This window comes from Triticum urartu, chromosome 3 (assembly GCF_003073215.2).
Source record: "Triticum urartu cultivar G1812 chromosome 3, Tu2.1, whole genome shotgun sequence".
NCBI classification, from domain to species: Eukaryota; Viridiplantae; Streptophyta; class Magnoliopsida; order Poales; family Poaceae; genus Triticum; species Triticum urartu.
In genome coordinates, this window is record NC_053024.1 from 125,264,026 (window position 1) to 125,288,386 (window position 24,361).

Below are 24,361 nucleotides of genomic sequence, written 5' to 3' on the forward strand. Positions count from 1 at the left end.
GTTAAGACCTTTGTTCGTCTCAGACTCAGCAGTTGTGACTCGTAGCGTTGTTTTCAAGCCTACATGTGGTATCTTTTGATAACATACTCACGGTCATTTAGGTTGTCCGGTTATCCCAAAATCTACATTGTAAGAGGCCTTCCTCACTATCTTGTATCTTTCGGTGTGTATATCCATTTATGCATAATCTATAAAGCGGGACAAGAGCCTGTTTCGAGATCGACGGGTTGATTCGTCACGGGATAAAAGGCATACTGCCATGTACTTTTGTTAGTGTGTACTTCCGTTTACTTATAAAATACTTTCCCTTTCAAAACACGAGTGCGATGACTGATTAGTTTATGTTAGATGTAGTGACATGTGTGAGGTTCCAAGCTCCCCAAGTGCCTTATTTATTGTGTTGCTATAATCTTTTATCTAAATAGCTTGTGAAAATGTCTTGCATTTTTTTTGTGAAAATGTCTTACATCGTGGGATGGAGGGGGTACTAGATATGAGTTTAAATCTAACAAGACACACATTTAACTATTTAATTATAAGGGACATTAGATAACTTGTCGTAACTGCTATATATCTGAAAAGAAGAACAATGTCCCTTGTCCCGAAAATTCTGCAAATATGGGATTTGTCAAAGCAATCTACATTTTTATAAGTACAAATCACTTAGCAATCATACCCTCCTTTTTTGAGGGAGCAATCATACCCTCCTTGACTACTGATACCATGCTATATCTATTTTTGTTTTGACTGTGATAACCCTCTATCTCTTTGTTTTGCAGTAAAAAGAAAGTATCCTCCCAGCCCTATAAACCAATGTGCTATCTTCAAATATCGCTTGATTATTGACCTATATATATTCTACAAACATCCGACTGAATTCAGCCATCTTGGCCGGTGAGCGCGGCGTAGAAGAGGATGTTCCAGGTGTCGGTCAGGCCGGCGATGCACCAGTGGGTGCAGTCCTGGCCGAACATGCCGCCGTACTTGCCCGGGTGCGCGTCCTTCCTCAGCTGCGACAGGAAGGTGAAGTCCAGCAGGTACACCGGCTTGGCCATGCGGGCAAGGGCGCTCCTGATGACCGCCTGCTGCGGGATCGGCCCGGCGGGGTACGGCCCCGTGCTGTTCAGCGGCTCCGTCTCCCCCGCGCACGACCTCCTCGGCGACGCGCCCCATTCCTGCCCCCTGCACCATTGCAGATGTGGACGAGCATATGAAAAATTCAGGACAAGTTGGGGTGGCTGTGGTTCGGTGGTTCAGTGGTAGCGGTCGAGGGCCAAGGCACGGGCCCGGTTCCCAACAGCACACTCGTCTCTCTCTTTTCTGTGTGGATCCATGGGATGTCGGCCACATAGTGCGCGTATTTGCTTTGAAGGATTTACTTGGGGAAATCATTGGAGTTGTGGAGTGGCAAGGCGGATTAGGTCACCTGTAGTGAGAGGGGGAGATGCCCTGGAAGAAGACCTTGGCGCTGGTCTGGACGAGGTTGGCGTCCACCCATCCGGCCCAGGTGTTGAGCGCCTTGGTGAAGGCCACCGTCCGGTCCATGTCCTTGGCCACTTGGCTGCCCTCCTGGATATAGTCCCAGCTGCAGCAACCACACACACACACGCACATCGCGCGAGTTCAGAGTTTAGTCATAATAACCTGCCTGAAAAACTTGGACCAAAACAAAGGCAACACAAACGCTGGTCTTACGGTTGGTCCTTGCCGGAGCGCGGCCACCAGTGCCAGGAGTCGAAGACGAGCACGTCGGCGCCGAGCCAGTTGCGGCCTTCGTCGATCTTGTCGAGCTTGAGTACGCGGCCGGCCTTCTCGCTCACGATGTCCACCAGGTAGTGCGACAGGTAGTACACCAGCGTCACATTGTACTCCTGCGTGCAGGCAGCAGATCGTCAGCTTCAGCAGTCAGTTCAGCCAGCCATCAATCCCAAACACCGTGCTAGCAAGTGCAGTACACAACTACACAGGACTTTTCATGGCCCCATTTGGCCTTGCAGGACACAGCCAGCTCGGCGTTGAAGGAGGCAATCAATCACCTACAGTTTTATAACAATCTATAAAAACAGCAGCACGATCACCACCGAACTGCACGTGTGTGTCCTTAACTCGTAGTGTGCGTCGGCGCTCAATGACGCCAACGAAGGCCACAGATCACGTTGTACTGGTCGAAGCCGGCCACCAGCAAAAGGCCAACGAGGTACACTGGGAGATCAAATTTTCTGGTCCTGACGGTCTGACACAAACACTGAAAAACGCGTAGCAGCAAGCAACAGGGCAAGCAACAAGAACAGCTGACGGAACGACTGGACTCGAGTGAACAGAGTCAGCAGCAGCAGCAGCAGCAGATGCAATATAGAATCACGGAAATGGGGGGAGCACCACACCCACCACGAGCATGTCACCCTAGATCTGAACTAAATAGGGTTAGTCATAGATCGCACCATCCCGGCAACACCAGCACCGGCAAGCGCACGGCAGTGAGCAGACAGCCCATTCGGGCCAGCTCACTTGGGGCACTTGCCATGCCCGGCTCGTTTTAGATTCTTACTCCTTTTCTTTTTTCAGATTGCCTAAGAAAAAGAAATGGACAGACGAAAAAGAAGCAAGAGAAAAAACAGAGCATATAATCTGGCCTGGAGGGTGAAAAACAGAGAGGAACCAACGAAAGAAACGCACATGCGTCAAGCAGCCGTCAGAAAGTGCAGACATTCGGCACGACACCAACAAAGTCCAAACGAGACGACCTCACGGCGACCCGTATTCCGTTCGGCGCTGGCCTGTTGACTTGTGTGGCGCGAGAGCAAAAGAAGGCTTCGTCGACATCGGCCACGCTGGCCATGCAGCGCAGCACATGAAATGGATGCGGTGGCGTGCGGTCCAGCCGTACCACCGCGCCGTAGATCTTCCCTCCCGACGACGCCGCAGCAACCGCCGGGCTGATCAGATCACCTCATCATGCCGGCACCGCCGAGCTAGGCCCCCAGCCCCACCCGCCGACTTTTTACCGGACAATCTTAATCTTACTTGGAAGAAAGGAAACCAACGAGGAGCGCAGGGAAGGAACTAGGAAGGAAGGCGTCGATCGGCACGTACATCGAACGTGACGGTGGTCGCCGGGTCGATCCTGCCGGAGCGCGGCGAGACGGTGGCCCGGGCATTGGGCGCCGCGGCGTGGATCATGCACAGCAGCGACTCGTACTGGTTCAGCGCCAGCGAGTCGCCCACGAACATCACCTTCTTGCCGCCCCACATCCGCAGCAGCGCCAGCCCATCGAACCTGCGCACAAGCACCATCATCATCTCACCGCCGCAATTCGACCTCACGGCAATCGGGCTACGGCGCCGCCGGCCGGACGGCATTGCAGTTGCAAACCTGGGCGGGGAGCAGGGCGGGCTGGGCAGCCAGCGGTACTTGAGGTACTGCTTGTCGGGGCGGCCGAACCGGGCGCAGTCGAACTCGCCGCGGACGAAGGGGCAGCTGGCCGAGTCGTAGAGCGGGTACGAGTCGTCCGCCACCCAGGCCCCGGCGAACATGTCGCACGCGCCGCCGGAGGACTCCGACGCCGGCCGGTGCTGGTTCTTCCGGGAGATGGTCAGCGCGGCCGCCGCCGCCGCCGCGGTGCAGGCCGCCAGGAGCAGGGCCACGATGGCCGCGGCGATCACCGTGCGCCGCTTCATGTCGCTCCTCCGGCCGAGGAGGAGCAATGGGGGCGGGGATTGGGCTGGGCGCGCCGGGGAGGTTCTTGTGACGGCGGAGGAGTGGGAAGCGTGAAGGAGAGGGCGGGTATATGTAGGTGGAAGCGGAAGGCATCCGGGCAGCGCTGGCTGGCAGATACGCTTCGTTTTTATGGTAGGTGCCGTCGTTTTTGCATGGATGGGTCAATGGACCACTAATGGCCTGGATGTGCTACTAATATGTGAAAACGTATTCATTGATACTCAAAGAAATATAGACATATACAATGGTTGATAAGATAGTTTTTCATAGGTCTTGCATGTAATTAAGAGATGACAAAAAAATGTCTACAATACGTTATTTTTTAGCCTTATCTTCATAACTAGTTATTCCTAAAAACGGGGTGACAGATATTGTGCTAAGATATCATCTCTTGTCTTATCTTAAATAAAAGAAGACAAGTCTTTTTTTATAAGTTATTTCTCTTTCACCTCATCATTTATCCTACATAGTACTTCTAAGATAGCACCATTGTATATGCCCTTAGATAACTGAAGCAGTGATCTAAACGCTCTTATATTTCTTTACAAAAGGAGTAGATTCTTGAACAAAACGGGAATTCCGTGATTCAAACCGGTGCATCTCCACTGCTATTAAACAATCAAACAAGAACTTTCTTACATGCACCCCGCAAAACGTATACAGACACATCAGCACCACAGGATGAAGCCCACATGACCCAATCCAACAGTCATCATTAATTTATTCAAGATCTGGTATGCGCTTAGCAGTTTCAATAGACTGACCGTACTCCACAAGAGGAAAATATGAAACTCTCCGTCCCACATCCATAGCCCCTCAAATCACGCTAATCTAACCATCTAACCAACTCGCAAAAAAGGAAACCGAACCTAATCGTGTCCCTGGCCCCACTCCCTGCCTTTCCTCGCCACCGCCCCAGACGAAGCTCAGCAGTCTTGTCGCCTCCCTGCACGGCGGCCTGGATCCCTGCATCGCATCGTCGCCTCGCTGGACGGTTCCCTCGCCGTCCTGCACCGCATTGAGGCCTCCCTGCCGGCCTCCCTCGCCGCCCTACACCGCACCGTCGAGTGGGCGGCCGCTCCTCCTTCACCTACAATCAAATATTCACGGATCGGCCAGGCTACAACAAGATTATTATGCATCATCTGCATGAGTTCTGGAGCAGTAGGCAGCCCCATCAGATTGGCCAGGTATGATTTCGACGGCGGCCCCATCAGATTGGCCAGGTATGATTTCGACGGCCAATGAAGACCCACCTAACAAGATACAACCTCACCTTCGTTTCTAATATCCGTCCGACAGATTGCCAGTGCCTAGGAGCCTGCTCCGGCACCCGCGCCGCCGCGCCCGCCCTGAAATTCCCCTGAACCAGCCAGCCACACGCAACTATAATTCTTCCCTGCACTTCTTCAGGTTCGACTTCTTTGACCTGTTGCAACATTAGTCAGGATTAGAATTTTGACAACAGAGTTCGAAAAAATAAATAGTTGCACAGCAGAATGCTATAAGCCGTTCGTTTTACATCTCATTAATGGTTTTCTATGTTGAAAAATGATGAATGCAGGGCCTAACGTCCAAATTTCAGGGGTTAAGGTACCCCAACTCAGCAGAATACGTGACCCATATTGCACAATTGAAGATGGTTAGTTCGTCGATTTAGGCCCTGTTCGGTAGTCGCCCGCTCCCGGAATCTGCGGAGCAGGGGAAGTGCAGCTCAGTCATTTTGAACTGCAGCTCCGCCAACTCCGCTCCTGGAGTTGTGGAGCGGAGTGGTACCGAACAGGGCCTTAATTATGTTGCAACTGTGTCGACAATGTTTATTTGACCGTACATTCGGGTTCTCTTTCCTTTGTTCAGGTATGCAGCCTTTTACTGGCTCAAATCAACTTGAAAAATACGCCGGATAATGATAAGAGAGGCTCTGTTGAACCTGTTACTCAAAACACTAAAAATCTGCAAATTACTTTTGTCGATCCTATGTCTACTACAATACCTACATTGTTATGCTCTATTAATCTTATGATTTTCTATCCTGGGCAATGACCAGACAAATGATCCATACATGATGACGCATCAAGATGTAGCTTCTGAATCGTACCAGCTTGGACGCAATACTCCCATAGCAAATACTGATGAATACATGAATTTTGTTCTTAGAGAATGCATGCATCTCTAAGATAAGGAATTTAGCTCTATACAGGATGACCCACCAAGATGGGTATTAAAGAGAGCTACAACTTATTTGGAACATGATATGGTGAGCCTCAGTTTCGTACATATTACTATTAATTCAATCGGGGACGGATGTTTGTATAGATGGGACCTAAACTAAAAAAATGCCTATTTTCATATATTCGTTCTAGCTGTTGCATGAATAAACATTGAAGACTTTATTGGTACCTAGCAGTTAAAAATACCAAGGTGCAGTGTATCCAGGTGCTCGACTCGCTAGGCCCAGGAATGCACCGCAAAGACCTCACCCCTATGGTTAGTTATTAGTCCGACTGCACCATCGTTTGATAAGACCATAATGCGGTGGAGAATCACATGGGCAGATGACCCCCTATGGCGGCAGGAGACAGAGTCCTCTTATTTCTTATTTGGGGGACAAAGAATGCAAGGGTAAGAACACCTTACTGCTGGTGAAGGAATGCTTAGTCCGTGGCTGCTGTATGCACAGATGCATGCCCTCTTGCCGGCAAAACAGCAGCAACAGTCACCTCTGGTAATTGCTCTTACTTAATATATTTACAGTTGTGTCTCTGAAATATATTTATGGGTCAAATTCAGGATCAAGCGAGGCATGTAGACCTCGGAACTATGTACGATATTTTATACCAATGGTGTGTTGAAATCTTATTTATGAATGAACTGGATTGCTAATTTGCTATGCAGTACTAATAATAATACACTGAACTTATAGTGCTTGCATGTTATAATTCCCCTCTAAGGAAATTTGTTTGCAAGTTATAATTTATAGTGTAAGTTTAAATGTATCTTTGGATATCACCCAAATCCAGCAGGCTAGCACTAGCATAGCCAAGATTAACTCTACTGAACCCCGACGTGAGCCACACAATAGAGTAACCCAACTTGACTAAATCGCAAAACATAAGGAACCTTTATCCAACTGAGCTGTTAGCATTACCTGGTCGCCATGGCCTGAAGGATGTTGGAGGGAATATGATTGCCATGGAGGATGTCACCCGCAAACTCTTACACATCAGCATGGCCTTAACATAGTTTAGGACCCGGCTCTTATGTCTTCTGACCGCTTCAAATTCCTCATGGCAGGACATGCTATCAGTTCCTAGAAGAAAGTGGTGGTCGAGTAGGAAGAGGGAGGAGATGCAAACATCACTGCTAATCCGACCAGTTCAGGAAACACATAAAGATAATATGTATCCTTTGAGCAATAGGATCAGCTTCATGTCCATATGGTCACTACACATGCCATGCAGGCGGCAAGATATGGGCATGTCCATCAACGACTTCGATGATGGCGAGATCAACGTGGTGCAGCACAACTCTGTCTGAGTCAGCAGCAGCGAATTGTTTCTACGGAGGTCTAATCCTTTTCGGTACCAGTCAAAATCCAACTTTTTATTGCTATTTCGCAATGCACTCTTGTGTGCATAATTATTTAAAATTGAAAACATCTGGAGTACACCTTATCCATTCTAATTCTAAAGACTAAAGAAGTTGCACTTCCTGCTTCCAGAGCGTAAAATGGTGCATTTGAATGATTGTTTGTTGGGACTAAGCAGATTTAGCATATCCTTCTTTTCATGTACATATCCTAATAGGTGAGAGCATCAACGATATTTGGTTGATCTATCATGAACAGGTTTAGTATATATATTTTTGCAGTACAATGCTTGCGGTAAGACATCTAAGAAATATTTGGAGTTGCCGACTAAGGTAATCTGGAAGTTTGAATTAGTAAACAAATATACCCAACCATCACTTCAAGGAAATGCTCCATAGACAACTACATGGATTTCTTAGAACAATAAAAATATTGTACAATGCATCTCAGAATCAAAACATACTCTTAGATTCAGACTCTTGTTGCTCCCATCCCCTTTCGGCACCTCCTTCTCCTTCAGAAAATCTGAACCATTCAGGGCTGCATCATCAACAAAGGCACCAACTAAGAGGATGAAAGGAAAATCATAGGCTTGGAAGAAAGCTTACTCATTTTTAACTGGTCGGAGAACAACCGTCTGTGAGTTGGCGAGCAGGGACCTCCAGTCTCAGACCTTCCCGACCCCATTGGCTGCCGCGACACACGAGACACAACAACGACTGCGGCCACGAAGGCAGCGCCACACGGAACACACCATGGCTCCTGAGCAGCTAACCCTAGGCGATGAACATTGCACACAGTGAGGCTACGCACCGATTTGACGGGGACGAGTAGGCGGCGGGGTCGGAGAGACTAACCTGGACCCGTACGAGCGAGGAGAAGCATAGGGAGGGCCCCGAGCAGCAGCACATCCATGGAAAGAAGGAACTGGAGGTCGTGAGCAGCAGCTGCTCCTGCTCCAGACTGAATCGAACAAGCAAATAAAGATGGTGTCGGAGAGCAGAGCATCCGGATCGAGGGGAGAAGAAGAGTTGGAACCGGACCTTGATGGCGTCTCGAGCAGGGGGGGAGGGAGGATTCATGGCGCGCGGGATAAGGTGGAGACGCTCATGGCGGCGACGAAGAATGCATCAGGAGGAGGGAGGGCCCCGGTGTCGCCGGCGAGCATGCCGAGCTCGAGCGCCTCCTCGAGCACTTCGGGGATCGGATATGAAGAAGGGGCGGGGCGGGGAAGAGCATGGGCCTACGTGTCCGCCGACAATGGTAACGAATGGGAGGGGCGGCCACCAGAGAGTGCCGGCTGTGGATGGGGGATCTAGCGTGTGGCAACAGAGGAGGAGGTAGGAAGGGAAGAATGGGGAAGATAAGAAATGTGAGGGAGCTGAGGAAGGTTGACTGAGTTTTTTAGCTGACTGAGTTTTTTTAATACTACTCCCTCCTTCCATATATATAGGGCATAATGCATTTTTTAAGACCGTCTTTGACTATTGACAAGATTAATAGTACATGACATGCATCATGTAAAAATTATATCATTGAAAGCTCCTTTCACACACGAATTTAATGGTGTGCTTTGTGTAAGTTGCATGTCATATATTATTGCCCTAATATTTGATCAAAGTTAGTCTCGAAAAACGCATTAGGCCATATATAGATGGAAGGGGGGAGTACTACTTCTTACTAATAATACTTCTATTAGGCAGTGACCAGTGAGGGATTGTGAGTGGGTGCGTCATTGTCCATACAAAAAAGAATTATCATCGATTATTTATTATAGGGCATGTCCAATTCACCTGCGTGGGTGAGATTTTTTTTTCATCACAGCTTGATGATTTTAAAAGTATTTTAATACAAATATCAATAGAAATTGATAAAAAATATTGAGTAGATTTAAGTTTAGTAATCATGCAGGTCATCTTGTGGTATGTGGATGGTATATTTTATGAAGTACTTCACAAGAGATATTTTGTCTGACACTCCACAAGTATTTTTCGATGTGTATCATTATATTTATTCTATGTTGTATCACTATTTAACTCTAATACAATATTATTTTAATAGAATTATATGACAGATTTTAGAACAAAATCAGTTGTCATTTTAGCGGACTCGGAATTGAATGATGATGATGATGATGATATAAGAAATCGAGACATGGAATAAGAAATCGAGACATGGAAAATGACGTTCAGGGTGCCACAAATCACATGGATTGTATGATTCTTGGATAGACCCTCTGAGAACCTCAACATCAAATACATCATCAGAAGTTGAGCTTATCTCGCAATCATTTACCCTTTCAACGTCTCTCAATCCAACAAATGATGACTTATTGGATGAAATTTGATTTTTTATCAATATGGTTGATGATGTCGCTCTACTAGAGTGAGACATATTTTTTTTAGTTAATTTTGAATTCCAATAAATTACTACTCTGATGTCATTATAACTGAGAGAATTCTGATTTTACATTAGTGAATGGGTGAAAAGGTCTAATCTTTATCCTATTAGTTTAAATTTGAGACAAGTAAAAAACATACGAGACAATGATGAATACATGGATGTTGACTGATTTAATATGTGTGTAGGGATACTAGCGCGCCACGAAGTCCAGCTATTCAGAGACATTCCATCTCACTATATGGATCTAAACTTTTGTATAAGTTACTATAGTCACATATTACATTTTGCCTCATATCACCAATGTTTTCTTATTCTTGTCTTAGTCGATGTGCCAGTATGCACGAGATAGTCATCGTGACAATATGGACATTGGTAAAATAAAAATTAGATTCAGAATATATGTTTTTTATTATAGATTATGATATGTGCCTTCGATCACAAATATGTCACACTTTTAGAAATACAATTTGAGTGACTTGACAACATTTTGTAGCGATCTAAAATTTTGGATAAATATTATTTTAATATTATACCATGTGAATTTATTTTGTTTCAGACGTGCGTTGCACGTGCATGCTTACTAGCGGTGTAAATGATCAAACCTTCTGATGAGTGCAGGCAGTCCGAAAGGGATCTTGAATTGGAGCGCCATCGCTGTGTGCTGCTACTGCTACTGGTTTTTTTTTCTAGTACTGCTGGATGAAGGTGTTGGGGCATGTCTGAAACTCTGAATTCAGTGTGCCTTTGTGCTGTCTGTTTCCTCATGTAAAATACCGGTCGTCTGGACTTTGAGTGGAGGCATTTGCCTGACTAAATGAAGGAGGTTTACTTGATCACGTACAAGTGTACAGGAATGACCGTATGAGAGGATAGTTTGGGGAAGAAATGGAAAATAACGCTACTCTACGTTTTGGTTGCAATATCTAACTAGGAGTGTTGTCTTAAGTATTAACGTTAGTTTTGGCCTAATGCAAATGCCATTAATAAGCCTACTGCAAATGCCATTATTAGGGATATATCAACATACTACCTCCTTTTTCCGGTTTATAAAGCTTGCGTGTATTCCTAGATCTATACTTTTTTTTAAACAGAGGCAAAAGCTTTGCCTCATCCATTAATTAAGATAGAAAAGAGTTTGTTACAAGACACCCAACAAACACGGCATGCGGATTACTCGCGTGAAATAAAGGATCCTAGCTTCTTTGCGCCGGTGATGACCCAAAGGTTGGCCTCGGTACAGATGGAGGAGAGCAAGATTGGCGGTGGAGCACTCTTATACTTAAACACTCTTGCGTTACGCTCGTTCCAAATCGTCCATGAGACAAGCATAGTGAGGGAGGCCTTGACTTGGCGGTTCGGTGTACCATCGGCGCAGGTGCTTGCCCACCACTTGTCCACCGAGTCGAACAGGGGCCAAGCGGAAGTGTCAAGCCCGTGCATGAGGAATTTCTCAATGACCAAAGACCAAAGACATCGGGTGTAGCGGCACTTGTAGAAGAGGTGAGGTCCACATTCTTGCACCGTGCTGACCATTTTGTCCAATGGAGAAAGGACCGTCCCTAGGAACTGCGCCCTATACCCGAAGGCCGCCGAGTATTGCCCACAGGTAGTGTGTTTTCAAAGAATATCATCTTCGTTGAGCTCGTCAAGATGGACCTCATTTAGTATCATCCATAGAGCGAAGAATTACGTGATGTGCTCAACAGAGACGTTGGTGGGAGGGGGTTGATCTTGAGAATCCAAGCGTGGTGCTTCATGGCCTCCCTCACCTTCCAATTCTTTCTCTTGGAGGCTTCATAGATGAGCGGGGCAATGTCTTTAGGCATTCTCCCAAGGAGCCAAGGAGAGTCCCAAAAGGGGGTCCTCGCACCGTTACCAACGGTGATGGTGGTGGAAGCATAGAAAAAATTGAGGTCCTCCTCATTACATGGGTTTCCCATTCCCACCCACATTTTAGTGGGTTCCTTCCATTCGTACCACGGCCATCGCAAACAGAGAGCCCTCGTAGGATCAAGAATGAGCATGGGTGGGTCACCGAGCACGACGCCAAAGAAAAGCTAATCCATGAGCACTTCTCCAAGGTCATGAAGAGAGGCCCCCGAAGTCGCAAAGATTTCAATTGGGAGGAGCTTAATTTGGAACCACTTGATTTGTATGGCCTTGGTGCTCCAATGGCCGAGTGTGAGGTTCTTGAAGCGATCAACGACATGCCTAGCGACAAGGCACCGGGGCCGAATGGTTTCACGGGCCTCTTCTTCAAGAAATGTCGGGGCATTATCAAAACCGACCTCATGAGGGTCATTTCGCATTTTGACTCCCTGCACACGTCAAACCTCCACTGGCTCAACTCTGCAAATGTGGTCCTTTTGCCTAAAAAGGATGGGGTGGAGGGAATCACCGACTATAGACCCATTAGCCTCATCCATGCGATCGCGAAGATTATTGCGGAAGTGCTCTCCTTGAGACTTGGCCCTCATATGAAAAATCTCGTCTCCAACGCCCAAAGCGCCTTCATCAAAACAAGAAGCATCCACGACAACTTTTGTATGTTTGCAATCTTGCTCGACGCCTCCATGCAAGGAAGACCCCATCCCTCCTTTTCAAGCTTGATATTCGAAAGGCCTTCGACTCCGTTAAGTGGGAATACTTGCTTGATCTGCTCCAAAGGCGAGGATTTCTGAGCAAATTCAGGGATTGGATCACAGCCCTCCTTAGAACCTCTTCCTTGAGGATCATCCTCAATGGCATTGCCGGCAGCCCCATCAAGCATGGACAGGGCCTTCGGCAGGGAGACCCCGTATCCCCACTCCTCTTCGTCATCGCCATCGATCCGCTACAAAAAAATTAGATGTGGCAACACGGAGGGGTCTCCTCCATAGAATCCGGGGGCGGAGAGCCATGTTGAGGCCTCCCTCTATGCGGACGATGCGGCCATCTTCTTGGCTCCGATTAAAAAGGATGTTGACAACCTTGCAAGCATTTTGAAGGGGTTCAGGGAGGTCACAGGCCTTTGCACCAATTTCCAGAAGAGCTCGGTGGTGCCCATTCGTTGCAACCACCTTGATTTGGGTCGCTTAACTCAAAGTTTGCCGGCTGCACGGACCTCTTTCCCACTGCGATACTTGGGGCTCCCCCTCTCCGTTTGGAAGCTAAAATTGGTGGATCTCCAATTTCTCGTGGACAAAGTTGCAAGCAAGTTATCAACGTATGATGGCCAGAACATCACCACCATTGGACGTACGACCCTTGTCAAGTCCGTGATCACTTCCCAACTGATCTACCCCGCCACCCCATTGGTCATCCCACCAACCATCCTTCACAGCGTCAACGAGCTTTCCTTTGGTCCGGTTCGGACAAGACAATGGGGGCCAAATGCAAGGTGAATTGGGAGTATGTTTGCCGGCCCCTTGAGTACGGAGGTATAAGGGGTCTCAACTGCCCGGACCGACGATCTACGGTGAATGCAACGATTGCCTCCTCGTTGTGCCATATTGTGTGCTTGCAAGAGACTAAGCTTGGCAACGTCGACCAATTCACAGCAGCTTTTTTGGGCGGGCACAGGCTGCATAGCTTCGCGCAAAGACCTGCTTCGAGCACTAGGGGTGGCATCTTGATGCTCTGGGATGATCTCCTTGTGGATGTTTCTTGCATTAGCTTCACGACGTATTGCCTCTCCGCCATGGTCCGGGTGCGAGGGACCGACGTGCTTTTCAAAATCACGACCGTCTATGGACCCACGGACTACTCTTGCAAAGATGCTTTCTTTTCCGAGTTGCTAGCAGAGACGCCACCGTTAGGGATGGCCTGGCTTGCCACTGGTGATTTCAACCAAATCTACCAAGCGCGAGATAAAAATAAGAGAAATGTCAACAGAAGCAGGATAAACCGTTTCAGGGCAACACTCCAGAGCTATGAGCTTAAAGAAATCCACCTCCAAAACCGGTGTTTCACTTGGAGTAATGAGAGGACGAACCCAACCTTGTGCAAGCTAGACTCCTTTTTTTGCAACGCCGATTGGGACACAACCTTCAACACCCATGTTCTTAATGCACTTTCTTCCTCCCTCTCCGATCATTGTCCGCTTCTGCTTGCCGATGACAAGGGGCCAAGAATACATCGGGTCTTTAAGTTTGAAAACTTTTGGGCATCCATGCCCAGGTTTGAGGAGGTGGTACAAAAGGCGTGGAACGAGAGGATTGACCACACCGAGCCATACCAAGCGCTTTACCACAAACTCAAAAAGACTGCACTTCGACTCTCCGAATGGAGTAGGGGCCTTTTCTCCAAGGCTAAAATTCACAGAACCATGTCCACAGATACAAGATGAACTTATAACAAGAGGATAATTATTTTAAGAGAAGCTTCCATGATAAGGTATACATCGTTTCCATGGGCATGAACACAGGGTTCAGGTCGACTCCCACTTGTTCAACGCATAACCTTTCATTCACCTCTCGTATTTTGAAAATGACATTAGTTGTTGAAAGTTTTACCTGGTGCAATACCAGATAAGTATGACCCATGAAATCTTCCGGGTTTGCACAGATTAGGGAAGGCAATTAGTTCAAACCATCGGGTATCTTAGGAACATATATCACAAACTTCAGGAGTAAATAACACAAGCTCAGAAAGTAGAGCATGGTTGTCAAGGCAGAGGATACAATTTACCAAAGGCATTATATACCTGTGGAAAGGCTCACAAGGTTATTGAATATTAAGGACGATGTCGGATGAAATCCAACAATGGATCTGACGATCCACAACGGAAGCTGATGTGAGTATCGGTACTCTACCAGAAGAAGAAAGAATACAAGGGGATCAAGATGATAGAAACAACTGACTAACTCAAAGCTTCAATTGCACAGGAATTATGATTCCAAGATAAGGGATCAGAAGCAATGCTCTGAATAGGGATGGATAAGTTGAATAGTCTTAGAGGTACAATCGTCGGCAATTTGATTGGTCGAGAACCGACTCATGTTTAAAATGGCGTCTGAGCCGGAAGGATGAATTCTAGGATCTGGTTGAGGATTGCGAACATTCGCACTCATTGAATCAATGGGCTCAAAATGATAGTGGCAAGGGATGCCAATAAGATTACTAGACTTATGGGCGTGTTAACCATAATGCAAGCAAGTAAGAATTTCTAGAACAACATGCTGTTGAGGATTTTCGAAAGATCGAATAGTATTTCGAAGACTTTTGTGACAAGATGAACAACTGGGAGAAAACAAATCCTCGGTATGTGTGAGGATTAATTTGTTGGTGTATTCAGGCGAGCAGAAACTACAACGCAGTAGGCACAGAGTTACTTCGTAGCAATAGAAGAGAATTCTGGGGTATCTTGTAATAACAAGATCGATTGGGAATAAAAGTAAGAACGACAGGTGTAAGCATTTATCCATAGGGATATTTCGTTGGTAGGGAATTGCAAAAGCAACGGGCACAAGGTCTCGAGAAAATATTGGAGAGTATCTTCGAAATCTTCTTGTGCAGCAGACGATCATCTTGTAACAAGGGGCTCTCCGGGAGAAAGTTGTTACGAGAACCTAATGTTAGAGTTTAGCAAATTCATTTAACCCGAATAGAAGAGAGATCAGAGTCCTAGAGTATAGACAAGGAGTAAAAGATACTAATACCACCCAGATGGCGACGTGGGCCCGTAAGGCACACAGCCATGTTAGTAAAGTTTAGTAATGTCTAGACTCGACTTCGGCCAAGGAGTGTGGAAGGGGGATTCCTACAGGCAGTCGGCTCTGATACCAACTTGTGACGCCCCCGATTTAATCGTACACTAATCATACACGCAAACGTGTACGATCAAGATCAGGGACTCACGGGAAGATATCACAACACAACTCTACAAATAAAATAAGTCATACAAGCATCATATTACAAGCCAGGGGCCTCGAGGGCTCGAATACAAGAGCTCGATCATAGACGAGTCAGCGGAAGCAACAATATCTGAGTACAGACATAAGTTAAACAAGTTTGCCTTAAGAAGGCTAGCACAAACTGGGATACAGATCGAAAGAGGTGCAGGCCTCCTGCCTGGGATCCTCCTAACTACTCCTGGTCGTCGTCAGCGGGCAGCACGTAGTAGTAGGCACCTCCGGTGTAGTAGGAGTCGTCGTCGACGGTGGCGTCTGGCTCCTGGACTCCAGCATCTGGTTGCGACAACCAGAAGAAGGGAAAGGGGGAAAAGGGGGAGAAAAGCAACCGTGAGTACTCATCCAAAGTACTCGCAAGCAAGGAGCTACACTACATATGCATGGGTATATGTGTAAAGGGCATATCGGTGGACTGAACTGCAGAATGCCAGAATAAGAGGGGGATAGCTAATCCTATCGAAGACTACGCTTCTGGCAGCCTCCGTCTTGCAGCATGTAGAAGAGAGTAGACTGAAGTCCTCCAAGTAAGCATCGCATAGCATAAACCTAACCGATGATCCTCCCCTCGTCGCCCTGTGAGAGAGCGATCACCGGTTGTATCTGGCACTTGGAAGGGTGTGTTTTATTAAGTATCCGGTTCTAGTTGTCATAAGGTCAAGGTACAACTCCAAGTCGTCCTGTTACCGAAGATCACGGCTATTCGAATAGATTAACTTCCCTGCAGGGGTGCACCACATAACCCAACACGCTCGATCCCATTTTGGCTGGACACACTTTCCTGGGTCATGCCCGGCCTCGGAAGATCAACACGTCGCAGCCCTACCTAGGCACAACAGAGAGGTCAGCATGCCGGTCTAAATCCTATGGCGCAGGGGTCTGGGCCCATCGCCCATTGCACACCTGCACGTTGCGAGGGCGGCCGGAAGCAGAACTACCCCCTTAATACAAGCAGCGGCTTACGTTCCAATCCGGCGCGCGCCGCTCAGTCGCTGACGTCACGAAGGCTTCGGCTGATACCATGACGTCGAGTGCCCATAACTGTCCCCGCGTAGATGGTTAGTGCGTATAGGCCAGTAGCCAGACTCAGATCAAATACCAAGATCTCGTTAAGCGTGTTAAGTATCCGCGAACGCCGACCAGGGCCAGGCCCACCTCTCTCCTAGGTGGTCTCAACCTGCCCTGTCGCTCCGCCACAAAGTAACAGTCGGGGGCCGTCGGGAACCCAGGCCCACCTCTACCGGGATGGAGCCACCTGCCCCTTCAGCCCCCAACTCCGAACAGTATCATAAGTAATGTAACAGTAGAAAATATATAGCATATGCCCGTGATCACCTCCCGAAGTGATCACGGCCCAGTAGTATAGCATGGCAGACGGACAAGAGTGTAGGGCCACTGATGGAACACTAGCATCCTATACTCTGCAAGTTAGGATAGCAGGTAAGGGTAACAACTGTAGCAACAATGACAGGCTATGCAGTAGAATAGGATTAAACCGAAAGCAGTAACATGCTACACTACTCTAATGCAAGTAGTAGAGAAGAATAGGCGATATGCTGGTGATCAAGGGGGGGCTTGCCTGGTTGCTCTGCAAGTAGGGGTCGTCTTCGATGTAGTCGAACACACGGACATCGACAGCGGTCTCGGAGTCTACCGGAAAGAAGTAACGGAGGGGGAATACAATAAATAATGGAGCAATCAAAGCATTACAAAGCATAACAAGGCAATGCGCGGTACTAGAGGTGACCTAACGCAGTAGGAGGGGATACCGGCGAAGGGGGGAACATCCGGGAAAGTATCCCCGGTGTTTCACGTTTTCGAGCAAATGAGCCGGAGGGGGAAAGTTGCGTGTTCGCTATGCTAGGAATGTGTGGCGGACGAACGGGCTGCGAATTCGGATTCATCTCGTCGTTCTGAGCAACTTTCATGTACGAAGTTTTTTCATCCGAGTTATGATTTATTTTATATGATTTTTCAAAGTTTAAATCAATTTCTAGAATTACTAATCTATTATTAATATGAAAATCAAATAGAGAAAATTCTAAGTGCACCCGGTGCAGTGCACCCAGAGTGCACCAGGGGTTGACGATGGGGCCAGTCAACTGCCCAGTCAGCAGTTGACTGGTCCATGGTTGAATAGTCAATGGGTCTGGTGGGACCCACATGTCAGTGCCTTATCTATTGCTTATCTATTTTTATTTTATTCTAATTCCTTAATTATTTTCTTCTTTTTTTAATAGGCCGGCCCCACGTGCAGTGGCTCAGGCCACGGTTGGGTGGCTGGGAACGCACACAGGCGCTCCCAGAGAGACGCCGGCAACGACGACGCATGACGAGGAGGCGCAGCACAGGGGCGAACGAGATGGGCGAGGCCGGCGAGGCCAGCGCGCGGTCAGCTAGTCGGGGTGAGTGGCGGACGGAGCCGGCGAGGGCGAGTGGCGGCGCAGGAAGGAGCAGCGGCGCCAGGAGAAGTGGGGCACGAGCGGGCGGTCCGTCGCAGCAGAGCAACGCAGTAGCGACGGCCGGAGACGGGTGCGACTAGTCGCGGCGGGGCCAGCAGCAGCGACTCGGGCCAGCGAGCCGCAGCAGAACACAGCAGCGCAGCGGGACGTAGCAGTGGGGGCGAGCAGGGTCGATGAGGGGACTGAGGCAGCTGCGGGGCACGGCCGGCGAGCGGCGCGAACGACCATGGCTAGCGGACGTGGGACACGGCCAGGGAGTGCCCCTGGGGCGGCCGGGACGCCGTGAGCGCGACCACACAGTGGTGAGCGACAGTGGGTGAGCGCGAGCTCCGGCGCGGCGGCGTACAAGTTCTACGGCGACGGATTCGACAGGAAAAAAGGGGGGAATCGGTGGAGGTGATCACCACGGAGCTCGTGGACGTGGTCAGGAGGTCGGGGGCGCTCGGGAGGCGGCGCATTTGACGACGAACATCGGTGGCCGTGGCGAAGAAGACGGGCGATGGCGAGCTTCCGGTGCGTCCGAGCTCGAACCGATGCACGTAGTCGGTGGAGGCGGAGGCGCTGAAGCTCCAGGGCATGCTCTCGGGTGACGGGGATGCCGGTGGCCGCGGGATCGACGCGACAACGATGACCATGAGCTTCAGGCGACGAACAAATGAAAGAGAGAGAGCACGAGGGGATAAGTGACGATTAGGGTTTGTCTATGGGGTTGGGGGTCTTCTTATCCATCTCCAGGGTACTCCAGATGATCGACACGGCGACAATCGGCGGCGTGGACGGCGTGCATGCGTGCACAGCACCATGGCCTCCTCTGCACTATACAGAGGTGGGAGGAAAAGCCTTTGTGGGCTGGGCCAAAACACTATAGCTACATAGAGCCCACCAGCACAGGAGCTTGTTGGGTTTTTTTCCTTTTACTGATTTTTCTATTATGTTTTCTTTTAGTCTCTAATTTATTTACTATTCTAAAAAGATAAAAGTAGTTCCTGATTGAGTATAACTAAATATACTACTGCCATATTTAACTATGGCACCCAAATAAAATAGTTTAGTATTTTACTAAAAATAAAAGGCATTTATTTAATTGTTTAAGATGTTGTTTTATTTATTGTAGTGTATTAAAATAATTTATAAAAATGTGGTTTCACCACCATAATCATCTAGGATTTATTTGCTACATTTCGAACACTTTAGATTTAATATTTGAAAACTTTTATTGTTTGCTTGATTTTGAATTTGAATTTGAATCGGTTTCGAACTAACTCGAGTTTATCAACAGTAATCGAGGTGACGTGGCACCATTAGCAGAGTTTTACTGTAGCTTGATTATCCGATTATCCGAGTGTCACAATAGGATAGCCATACACATTGGGAAATAATATATAGCGTTGAGCACCATGTTTAAGTAGAGATTACAACGGGTAAAAAAGGGGTTACACCGCTGCATAGAGGGGGAAGAGTTGGTGATGAGGGCGGTGAAGTTGTTGGTGTAGATTGCGGTGATGATGATGGCCCCGGCGACACTCCGGTGCCACCAGAAGCGATGGGGAGAGAGCCCCCCTCCTTCTTCTTCTTCTTCCTTGACCTTCTCCCTAGATGGGAGAAGGGTTTCCCCTCTGGTCCTTGGCCTCCATTGCATGGGAGGGTCAAGAGCCCCTCTGAGATTGGATCTGTCTCTCTGTCTCTCTCTGTTTCTGCGTTCTCTGATTCTGCCCTTTCACCGTTTCTTAAATTCCTGGAGATCCGTAACTCCGATTGGGCTCAAATTTTAACACGATCTCTATCCGGATATTAGATTTCTTGCGGCGAAAGAAGGGCATCAACCGCCTTACGGAGTGGCCACGAGGGCCCAGGGAGCGCCTGGCCCCCTGGGGCGCGCCCCCCTGCCTTGTGGCCCCCTCGGGTATCGTCTCGCGTTCATTCTTCTTCCCAAAATTCACATATATTCCAAAAAAATCTCCGTCAGTTTTTATCCCGTTTGGACACCGTTTGATATGGATTTTCTGCGAAACAAAAAATAAGCAACAAACAGGAACTGGCACTGGGCACTAAATCGATATGTTAGTCCCAAAAATAGTATAAAAAGTTGCTAAAAATATATAAAAATTGTAGAATATTGGCATGGAACAAATAAAAATTATAGATACGATGGAGACGTATCACGGAGCGATACCTACATGCTAGGCTCAAGCATCGCATGGTTAGCTTGACGGTTCTGGAGTGGGCTCGAAAGAACCAATGTGCTAGGTTGGCAAATCTGAGGGAGGGTGATGCCAACACCAAATTCTTCCACCGTCGCATCAATGCCCGTAGACGAAAAAACCACATTCACTGGTTAAAGCATGCTCAAGGTTGGGTGACTGAGCATAAGTAAAAAGAGAAGATCATCCACGACCACTTCTCCGAGGTCATGGGACGGGCAAGCACGAGTAAGAATGATTTCAATGGGATGAATTGGACATCGAGAACCATGCCTTGCAAGACCTCGACTCCGCCATCACTGAGGAGGAGGTTTGGGAGGCTATAAAGTAGATGCCTAGTGATAAGGCGCCGAGTCCAGATGGATTCACGGGGATGTTCTTCAAGAAGTGCTTGGGAACCATCAAGCATTCGATCATGGGGGTCATTCAACGATTCGATTCTCTGCACACCTCCAACCTCCAGTGGCTAAATTCGGCCAACGTTATTTTGTTGCCAAAGAAGGATGGCGCGGAAGGCATCTCTGACTATAGGCCCATTAGTCTCATCCACGCCATCGCTAAAATTATTGCCAAGATTCTCTCGCTTCGGCTTGCGCCTCACATGGATGATCTTGTCTCCAACGCCCAGAGTGCATTCATCAAAAGAAGAAGTATTCACAACAACTTCATGTATGGTCGAAACTTCGCCCGACGTCTTCACAAATGCAAAACACCCGCACTCCTCTTCAAGCTTGATATTAAGAAGGCGTTTGACTCGGTCAAGTGGGGATACATCTTAGAGATTCTCCAGTGGTTGGGCTTCCCACCCAAATTTCGGGCTTGGATTGTTGCGTTGTTATCATCTTCTTCATCTCGGATTATGTTAAATGGGTTGCCCGGCACATCGACAATCTTGCCTACTGCAAATGCCATTATTAAGGACATATCAAAATACTACCTCCTTTCCGGTTTATAAGGCTTGTGCGTATCCCTAGATCTATACTTCGACAAACATAAGATGACTTATATAGTCTAAATATTACACCATTAGAAATTATACGATTTGAAGTTTCTAATGATACATAAGAACATTTAGATCATTACTTTATTTTAGTGATCTATATGCTTGTATTTCTTTACGGAGGGATACTACATATATCCTTTCATGACATCACAACCATCCTGTTGTTTCCAGATTCTTGCCTTGCCAAACCAACCAGCTCGCTGCCATTTTGCCTCGAAGAGGAAGTGATGGCATATGGCACCAACAAAACGGAATGGTATAAGCTGGACGTATCGGGTGGGGGAAATAATGTTAGGCCGCCGAATATAGATCCTCCTCGCACACGTTATTCCAAGTTCCTCTGTCTCATATTCCCTAAAAAAAAGTTCGCCTGTCTCATCACTCCCAGAACTGTTGACACTCCATCATTCCTCAATCCTCGCCTTTGTGGGTTGTGGCCGAGATGTACTACTCAGATTCCTTCCCTTTCTCCCAAGGACAAATAATAGGATGTGCTTTATCTGAAAGTCACCTTTCACTGCTCCTGCTTTATGTACCCTCGGTCCTGCCCCGAGATGCAATTGTCAGCCGCTCGATCGATCGCTGGATATTACTAAAGGAGCACACAGGATTAGGTGACAGCCGAGCAGGATAGTCCAGGCACAGGCATAGATCGAGAACATGGAGACCAGCAGCAGTGAGAAGCGTGTAGGGGGAATCAACGAGTTCGTCTCGATCCGATGCAGTGCAGTTCGACCACGTGCGTGCAAACTGTACTACAGCAAGATCATGTCAGATCACAAAATTATCAGTAGATGATATGTTCTGCCGTCTCGGTCCGATGCAGTTCGACTCGACCACGTGCGTGCAAACTGTACTTACAACAAGATCATGTCAGATCACGCAATTATCAGTGATATGATCCGCCGTCTCGATTCATATCATGCGTACGGTCCCAGAACGCAGAGGGTTGGTTGTTAACTAACGCCGAAAACTTGCGTCACAAGCGTTAATTAGCATAACCCTTACTAACCCAAGGGGTCTACATGCTGTTAGAAGCTTCAGAAAAAGGGCGGTTCCACTGATTAGTGCCCGTATGCATGCAGTGGGGGTTACGGTACTTTAGAGAAGAACGGAAAGGTGACAATGGCGGCAGAGCGCTTCTTTCTTCCCCTTGAGAAGTAAACAAAACGGGCGAGGTCTCATGCGGACACACAGGGGAATTCCCGAGCGCAAAGCGATCAGAAACATTGTTGCAAGGGACAAGGTAGCTTCTGCGGCCTGATCTCGTCGCATTCCCTTCACATCGATTTTACTGTGGCTCTTGTAGGAGTAACTGTCCGACAATCACGGCCGGCAACCAAGCATCAACTGGTTGTGCTGCAGGTAAGGAATGGAACGAGATGCTAGTACTGTATTTGGTTATGTTCATGCTGGGGTCGCGGATTTTGCATCTTTAGGACTTTAGCCAGTAAGTAATTAGCTTTGGTTGTACGTACTTGTCTTTGGGACAAAGGTCTTCGGCTGGACGCCTCGAACCGCATACGGCATACTAATCATGCATAATCATGGCGAGCGGCAACATACGGAGCGACACAATCTTGTGGCACTTGATTAGCCGCAGCTACTTACTTAACCTGCTTTCTCCCAAGACTCTCGGCGATGGTTCAGCTAACGGTTCGTGCAGTGCGCCAAGCAGGCCATGGCCTGGAGCTCAACACACAGGCGTTCAGAGGCTCAGAGCTGTCGCGTTCATCGAAAGTAGGAGTGGAGTGGACGTTTCTGCGTACATCCATTTTCAGTAGGGCACAGGGCCCATATATTGCACACCATCTCGGCTGTGCCCACATTTTTCTTCTTTTTTTTTTGAGCGAAGGCCGTGCCCACATATGTGGGCCGACTTTGCGTTGAAGCCGTGCTGAAGAATAGTTCCTTTTCCCGGGCTGGACCGATAGCGCCAACCCTGTCATCATCAATCGGTTTGATGGGCGACAACGATTTTCTTTAGCAAATGGCTGAAAAATTGCTGTCACTCGGTTTCGCTGTTGCTCCGTTATGTGTCGGTGGTACACAGAGCTAGCTCACCCGAGCAGTAGCCAAAATGGACTACGGGAATTCTCCCATCTGCTTATCCGTTCCTCTATTCTCAACTGTGTGTCTAACTCTGAAAAGAGGAGAGGGCCTCTGACCTTTTTATTTTATTTATTTATAATATACTTCTTTCGTTTCTAAATATTTGTTTTTCTAAAGATTTTGAATGGACTACCATATACAGATGTATATAGACATATTTTAAAGTGTAGATTCACTTATTTTGCTCCGTATATAGTTACTTCTTGAAATCTCTAGAAAGATAAATATTTAAAAACGAAGAGAGTACTACTGATGTAGAAACTCGGTCCCATGCCGGAGCTTTTTTGGTTAGCATATTCCGAGCTCAAACTTGTCTTAGGACATCTCTTATCGAACCCTTAAATGTTAACTCATCAAACATTTTGTTAAATTTTCAAGTTTAAGGAGTTAATGTCGGGGAACGCAGTAATTTTAAAAAAAATCCTACGCACACGCAAGATTCATCTAGGTGATGCATAGCAACGAGAGGGTATGGTGTTGTCCACGTACCCTCGTAGACCGTAAGCAGAAGTGTTATGACAACGCGGTTGATGTAGTCGTATGTCTATACGATCCGACCGATCTTAGCACCGAAGGTACGGCACCTCCGCGATCTGCATACGTTCAGCTCGGTGACGTCCTACGAACTCTAGATCCAGCAGAGGTCGAGGGAGAGTTTCGTCAGCACGACTGCGTGATGACGGTGATGATGAAGTTACCGACGCAGGGTTTCGCCTAAGCACTACAACGATATGACCGAGGTGAAAATCTATGGAGAGGGGCACCGTACACGGCTAAACAATCAACTTGTGTGTCTATAGGGTGCCCCTGTCGATGTCAAAACTGGCGGATCTTGGGTAGGGGGTCCCGAACTGTGCGTCTAAGGCCGATGGTAACAGGAGGCAGGGGACACGATGTTTTACGCAGGTTCGGGCCCTCTTGATGGAGGTAATATCCTACGTCCTGCTTGATTGATATTGATGAGTATGAGGATTACAAGAGTTGA

General features: G+C 47.8%; 2 protein-coding genes across 7 annotated transcripts; both read right to left on the reverse strand.

The window, feature by feature from the left end:
- Nucleotides 1–550: 550 nt before the first annotated feature.
- On the reverse strand, nucleotides 551–3,805 carry LOC125543251 (protein trichome birefringence-like 38). The gene is made up of 5 exons (XM_048706543.1): nucleotides 3,374–3,805; nucleotides 3,094–3,277; nucleotides 1,696–1,871; nucleotides 1,427–1,585; nucleotides 551–1,182 (listed from the first exon to the last, which is right to left on the reverse strand). The coding sequence occupies exons 1-5, from the start codon at nucleotides 3,676–3,678 to the stop codon at nucleotides 879–881; spliced, it is 1,128 nt and encodes a 375-aa protein (XP_048562500.1). The 5' UTR covers nucleotides 3,679–3,805; the 3' UTR covers nucleotides 551–878.
- A 606-nt stretch (nucleotides 3,806–4,411) lies between these two features.
- LOC125543250 lies at nucleotides 4,412–8,682 on the reverse strand. 6 transcript variants are annotated; one of them, XR_007298357.1, is made up of 7 exons: nucleotides 8,351–8,682; nucleotides 8,165–8,270; nucleotides 7,942–8,083; nucleotides 7,771–7,847; nucleotides 6,867–6,992; nucleotides 4,995–5,147; nucleotides 4,412–4,808 (listed from the first exon to the last, which is right to left on the reverse strand). XR_007298357.1 is itself a non-coding variant. In XM_048706542.1 (6 exons), the coding sequence occupies exons 1-6, from the start codon at nucleotides 8,387–8,389 to the stop codon at nucleotides 5,128–5,130; spliced, it is 546 nt and encodes a 181-aa protein (XP_048562499.1). In that variant the 5' UTR covers nucleotides 8,390–8,682; the 3' UTR covers nucleotides 4,412–5,127. The 6 variants fall into 6 exon arrangements, 3 of the variants coding, with proteins under 3 accessions (XP_048562499.1, XP_048562498.1, XP_048562497.1); XR_007298356.1 differs by having other exon boundaries at nucleotides 6,867–7,028; XR_007298358.1 differs by having other exon boundaries at nucleotides 7,771–7,832; nucleotides 7,916–8,083; nucleotides 8,351–8,677.
- Nucleotides 8,683–24,361: the final 15,679 nt, after the last annotated feature.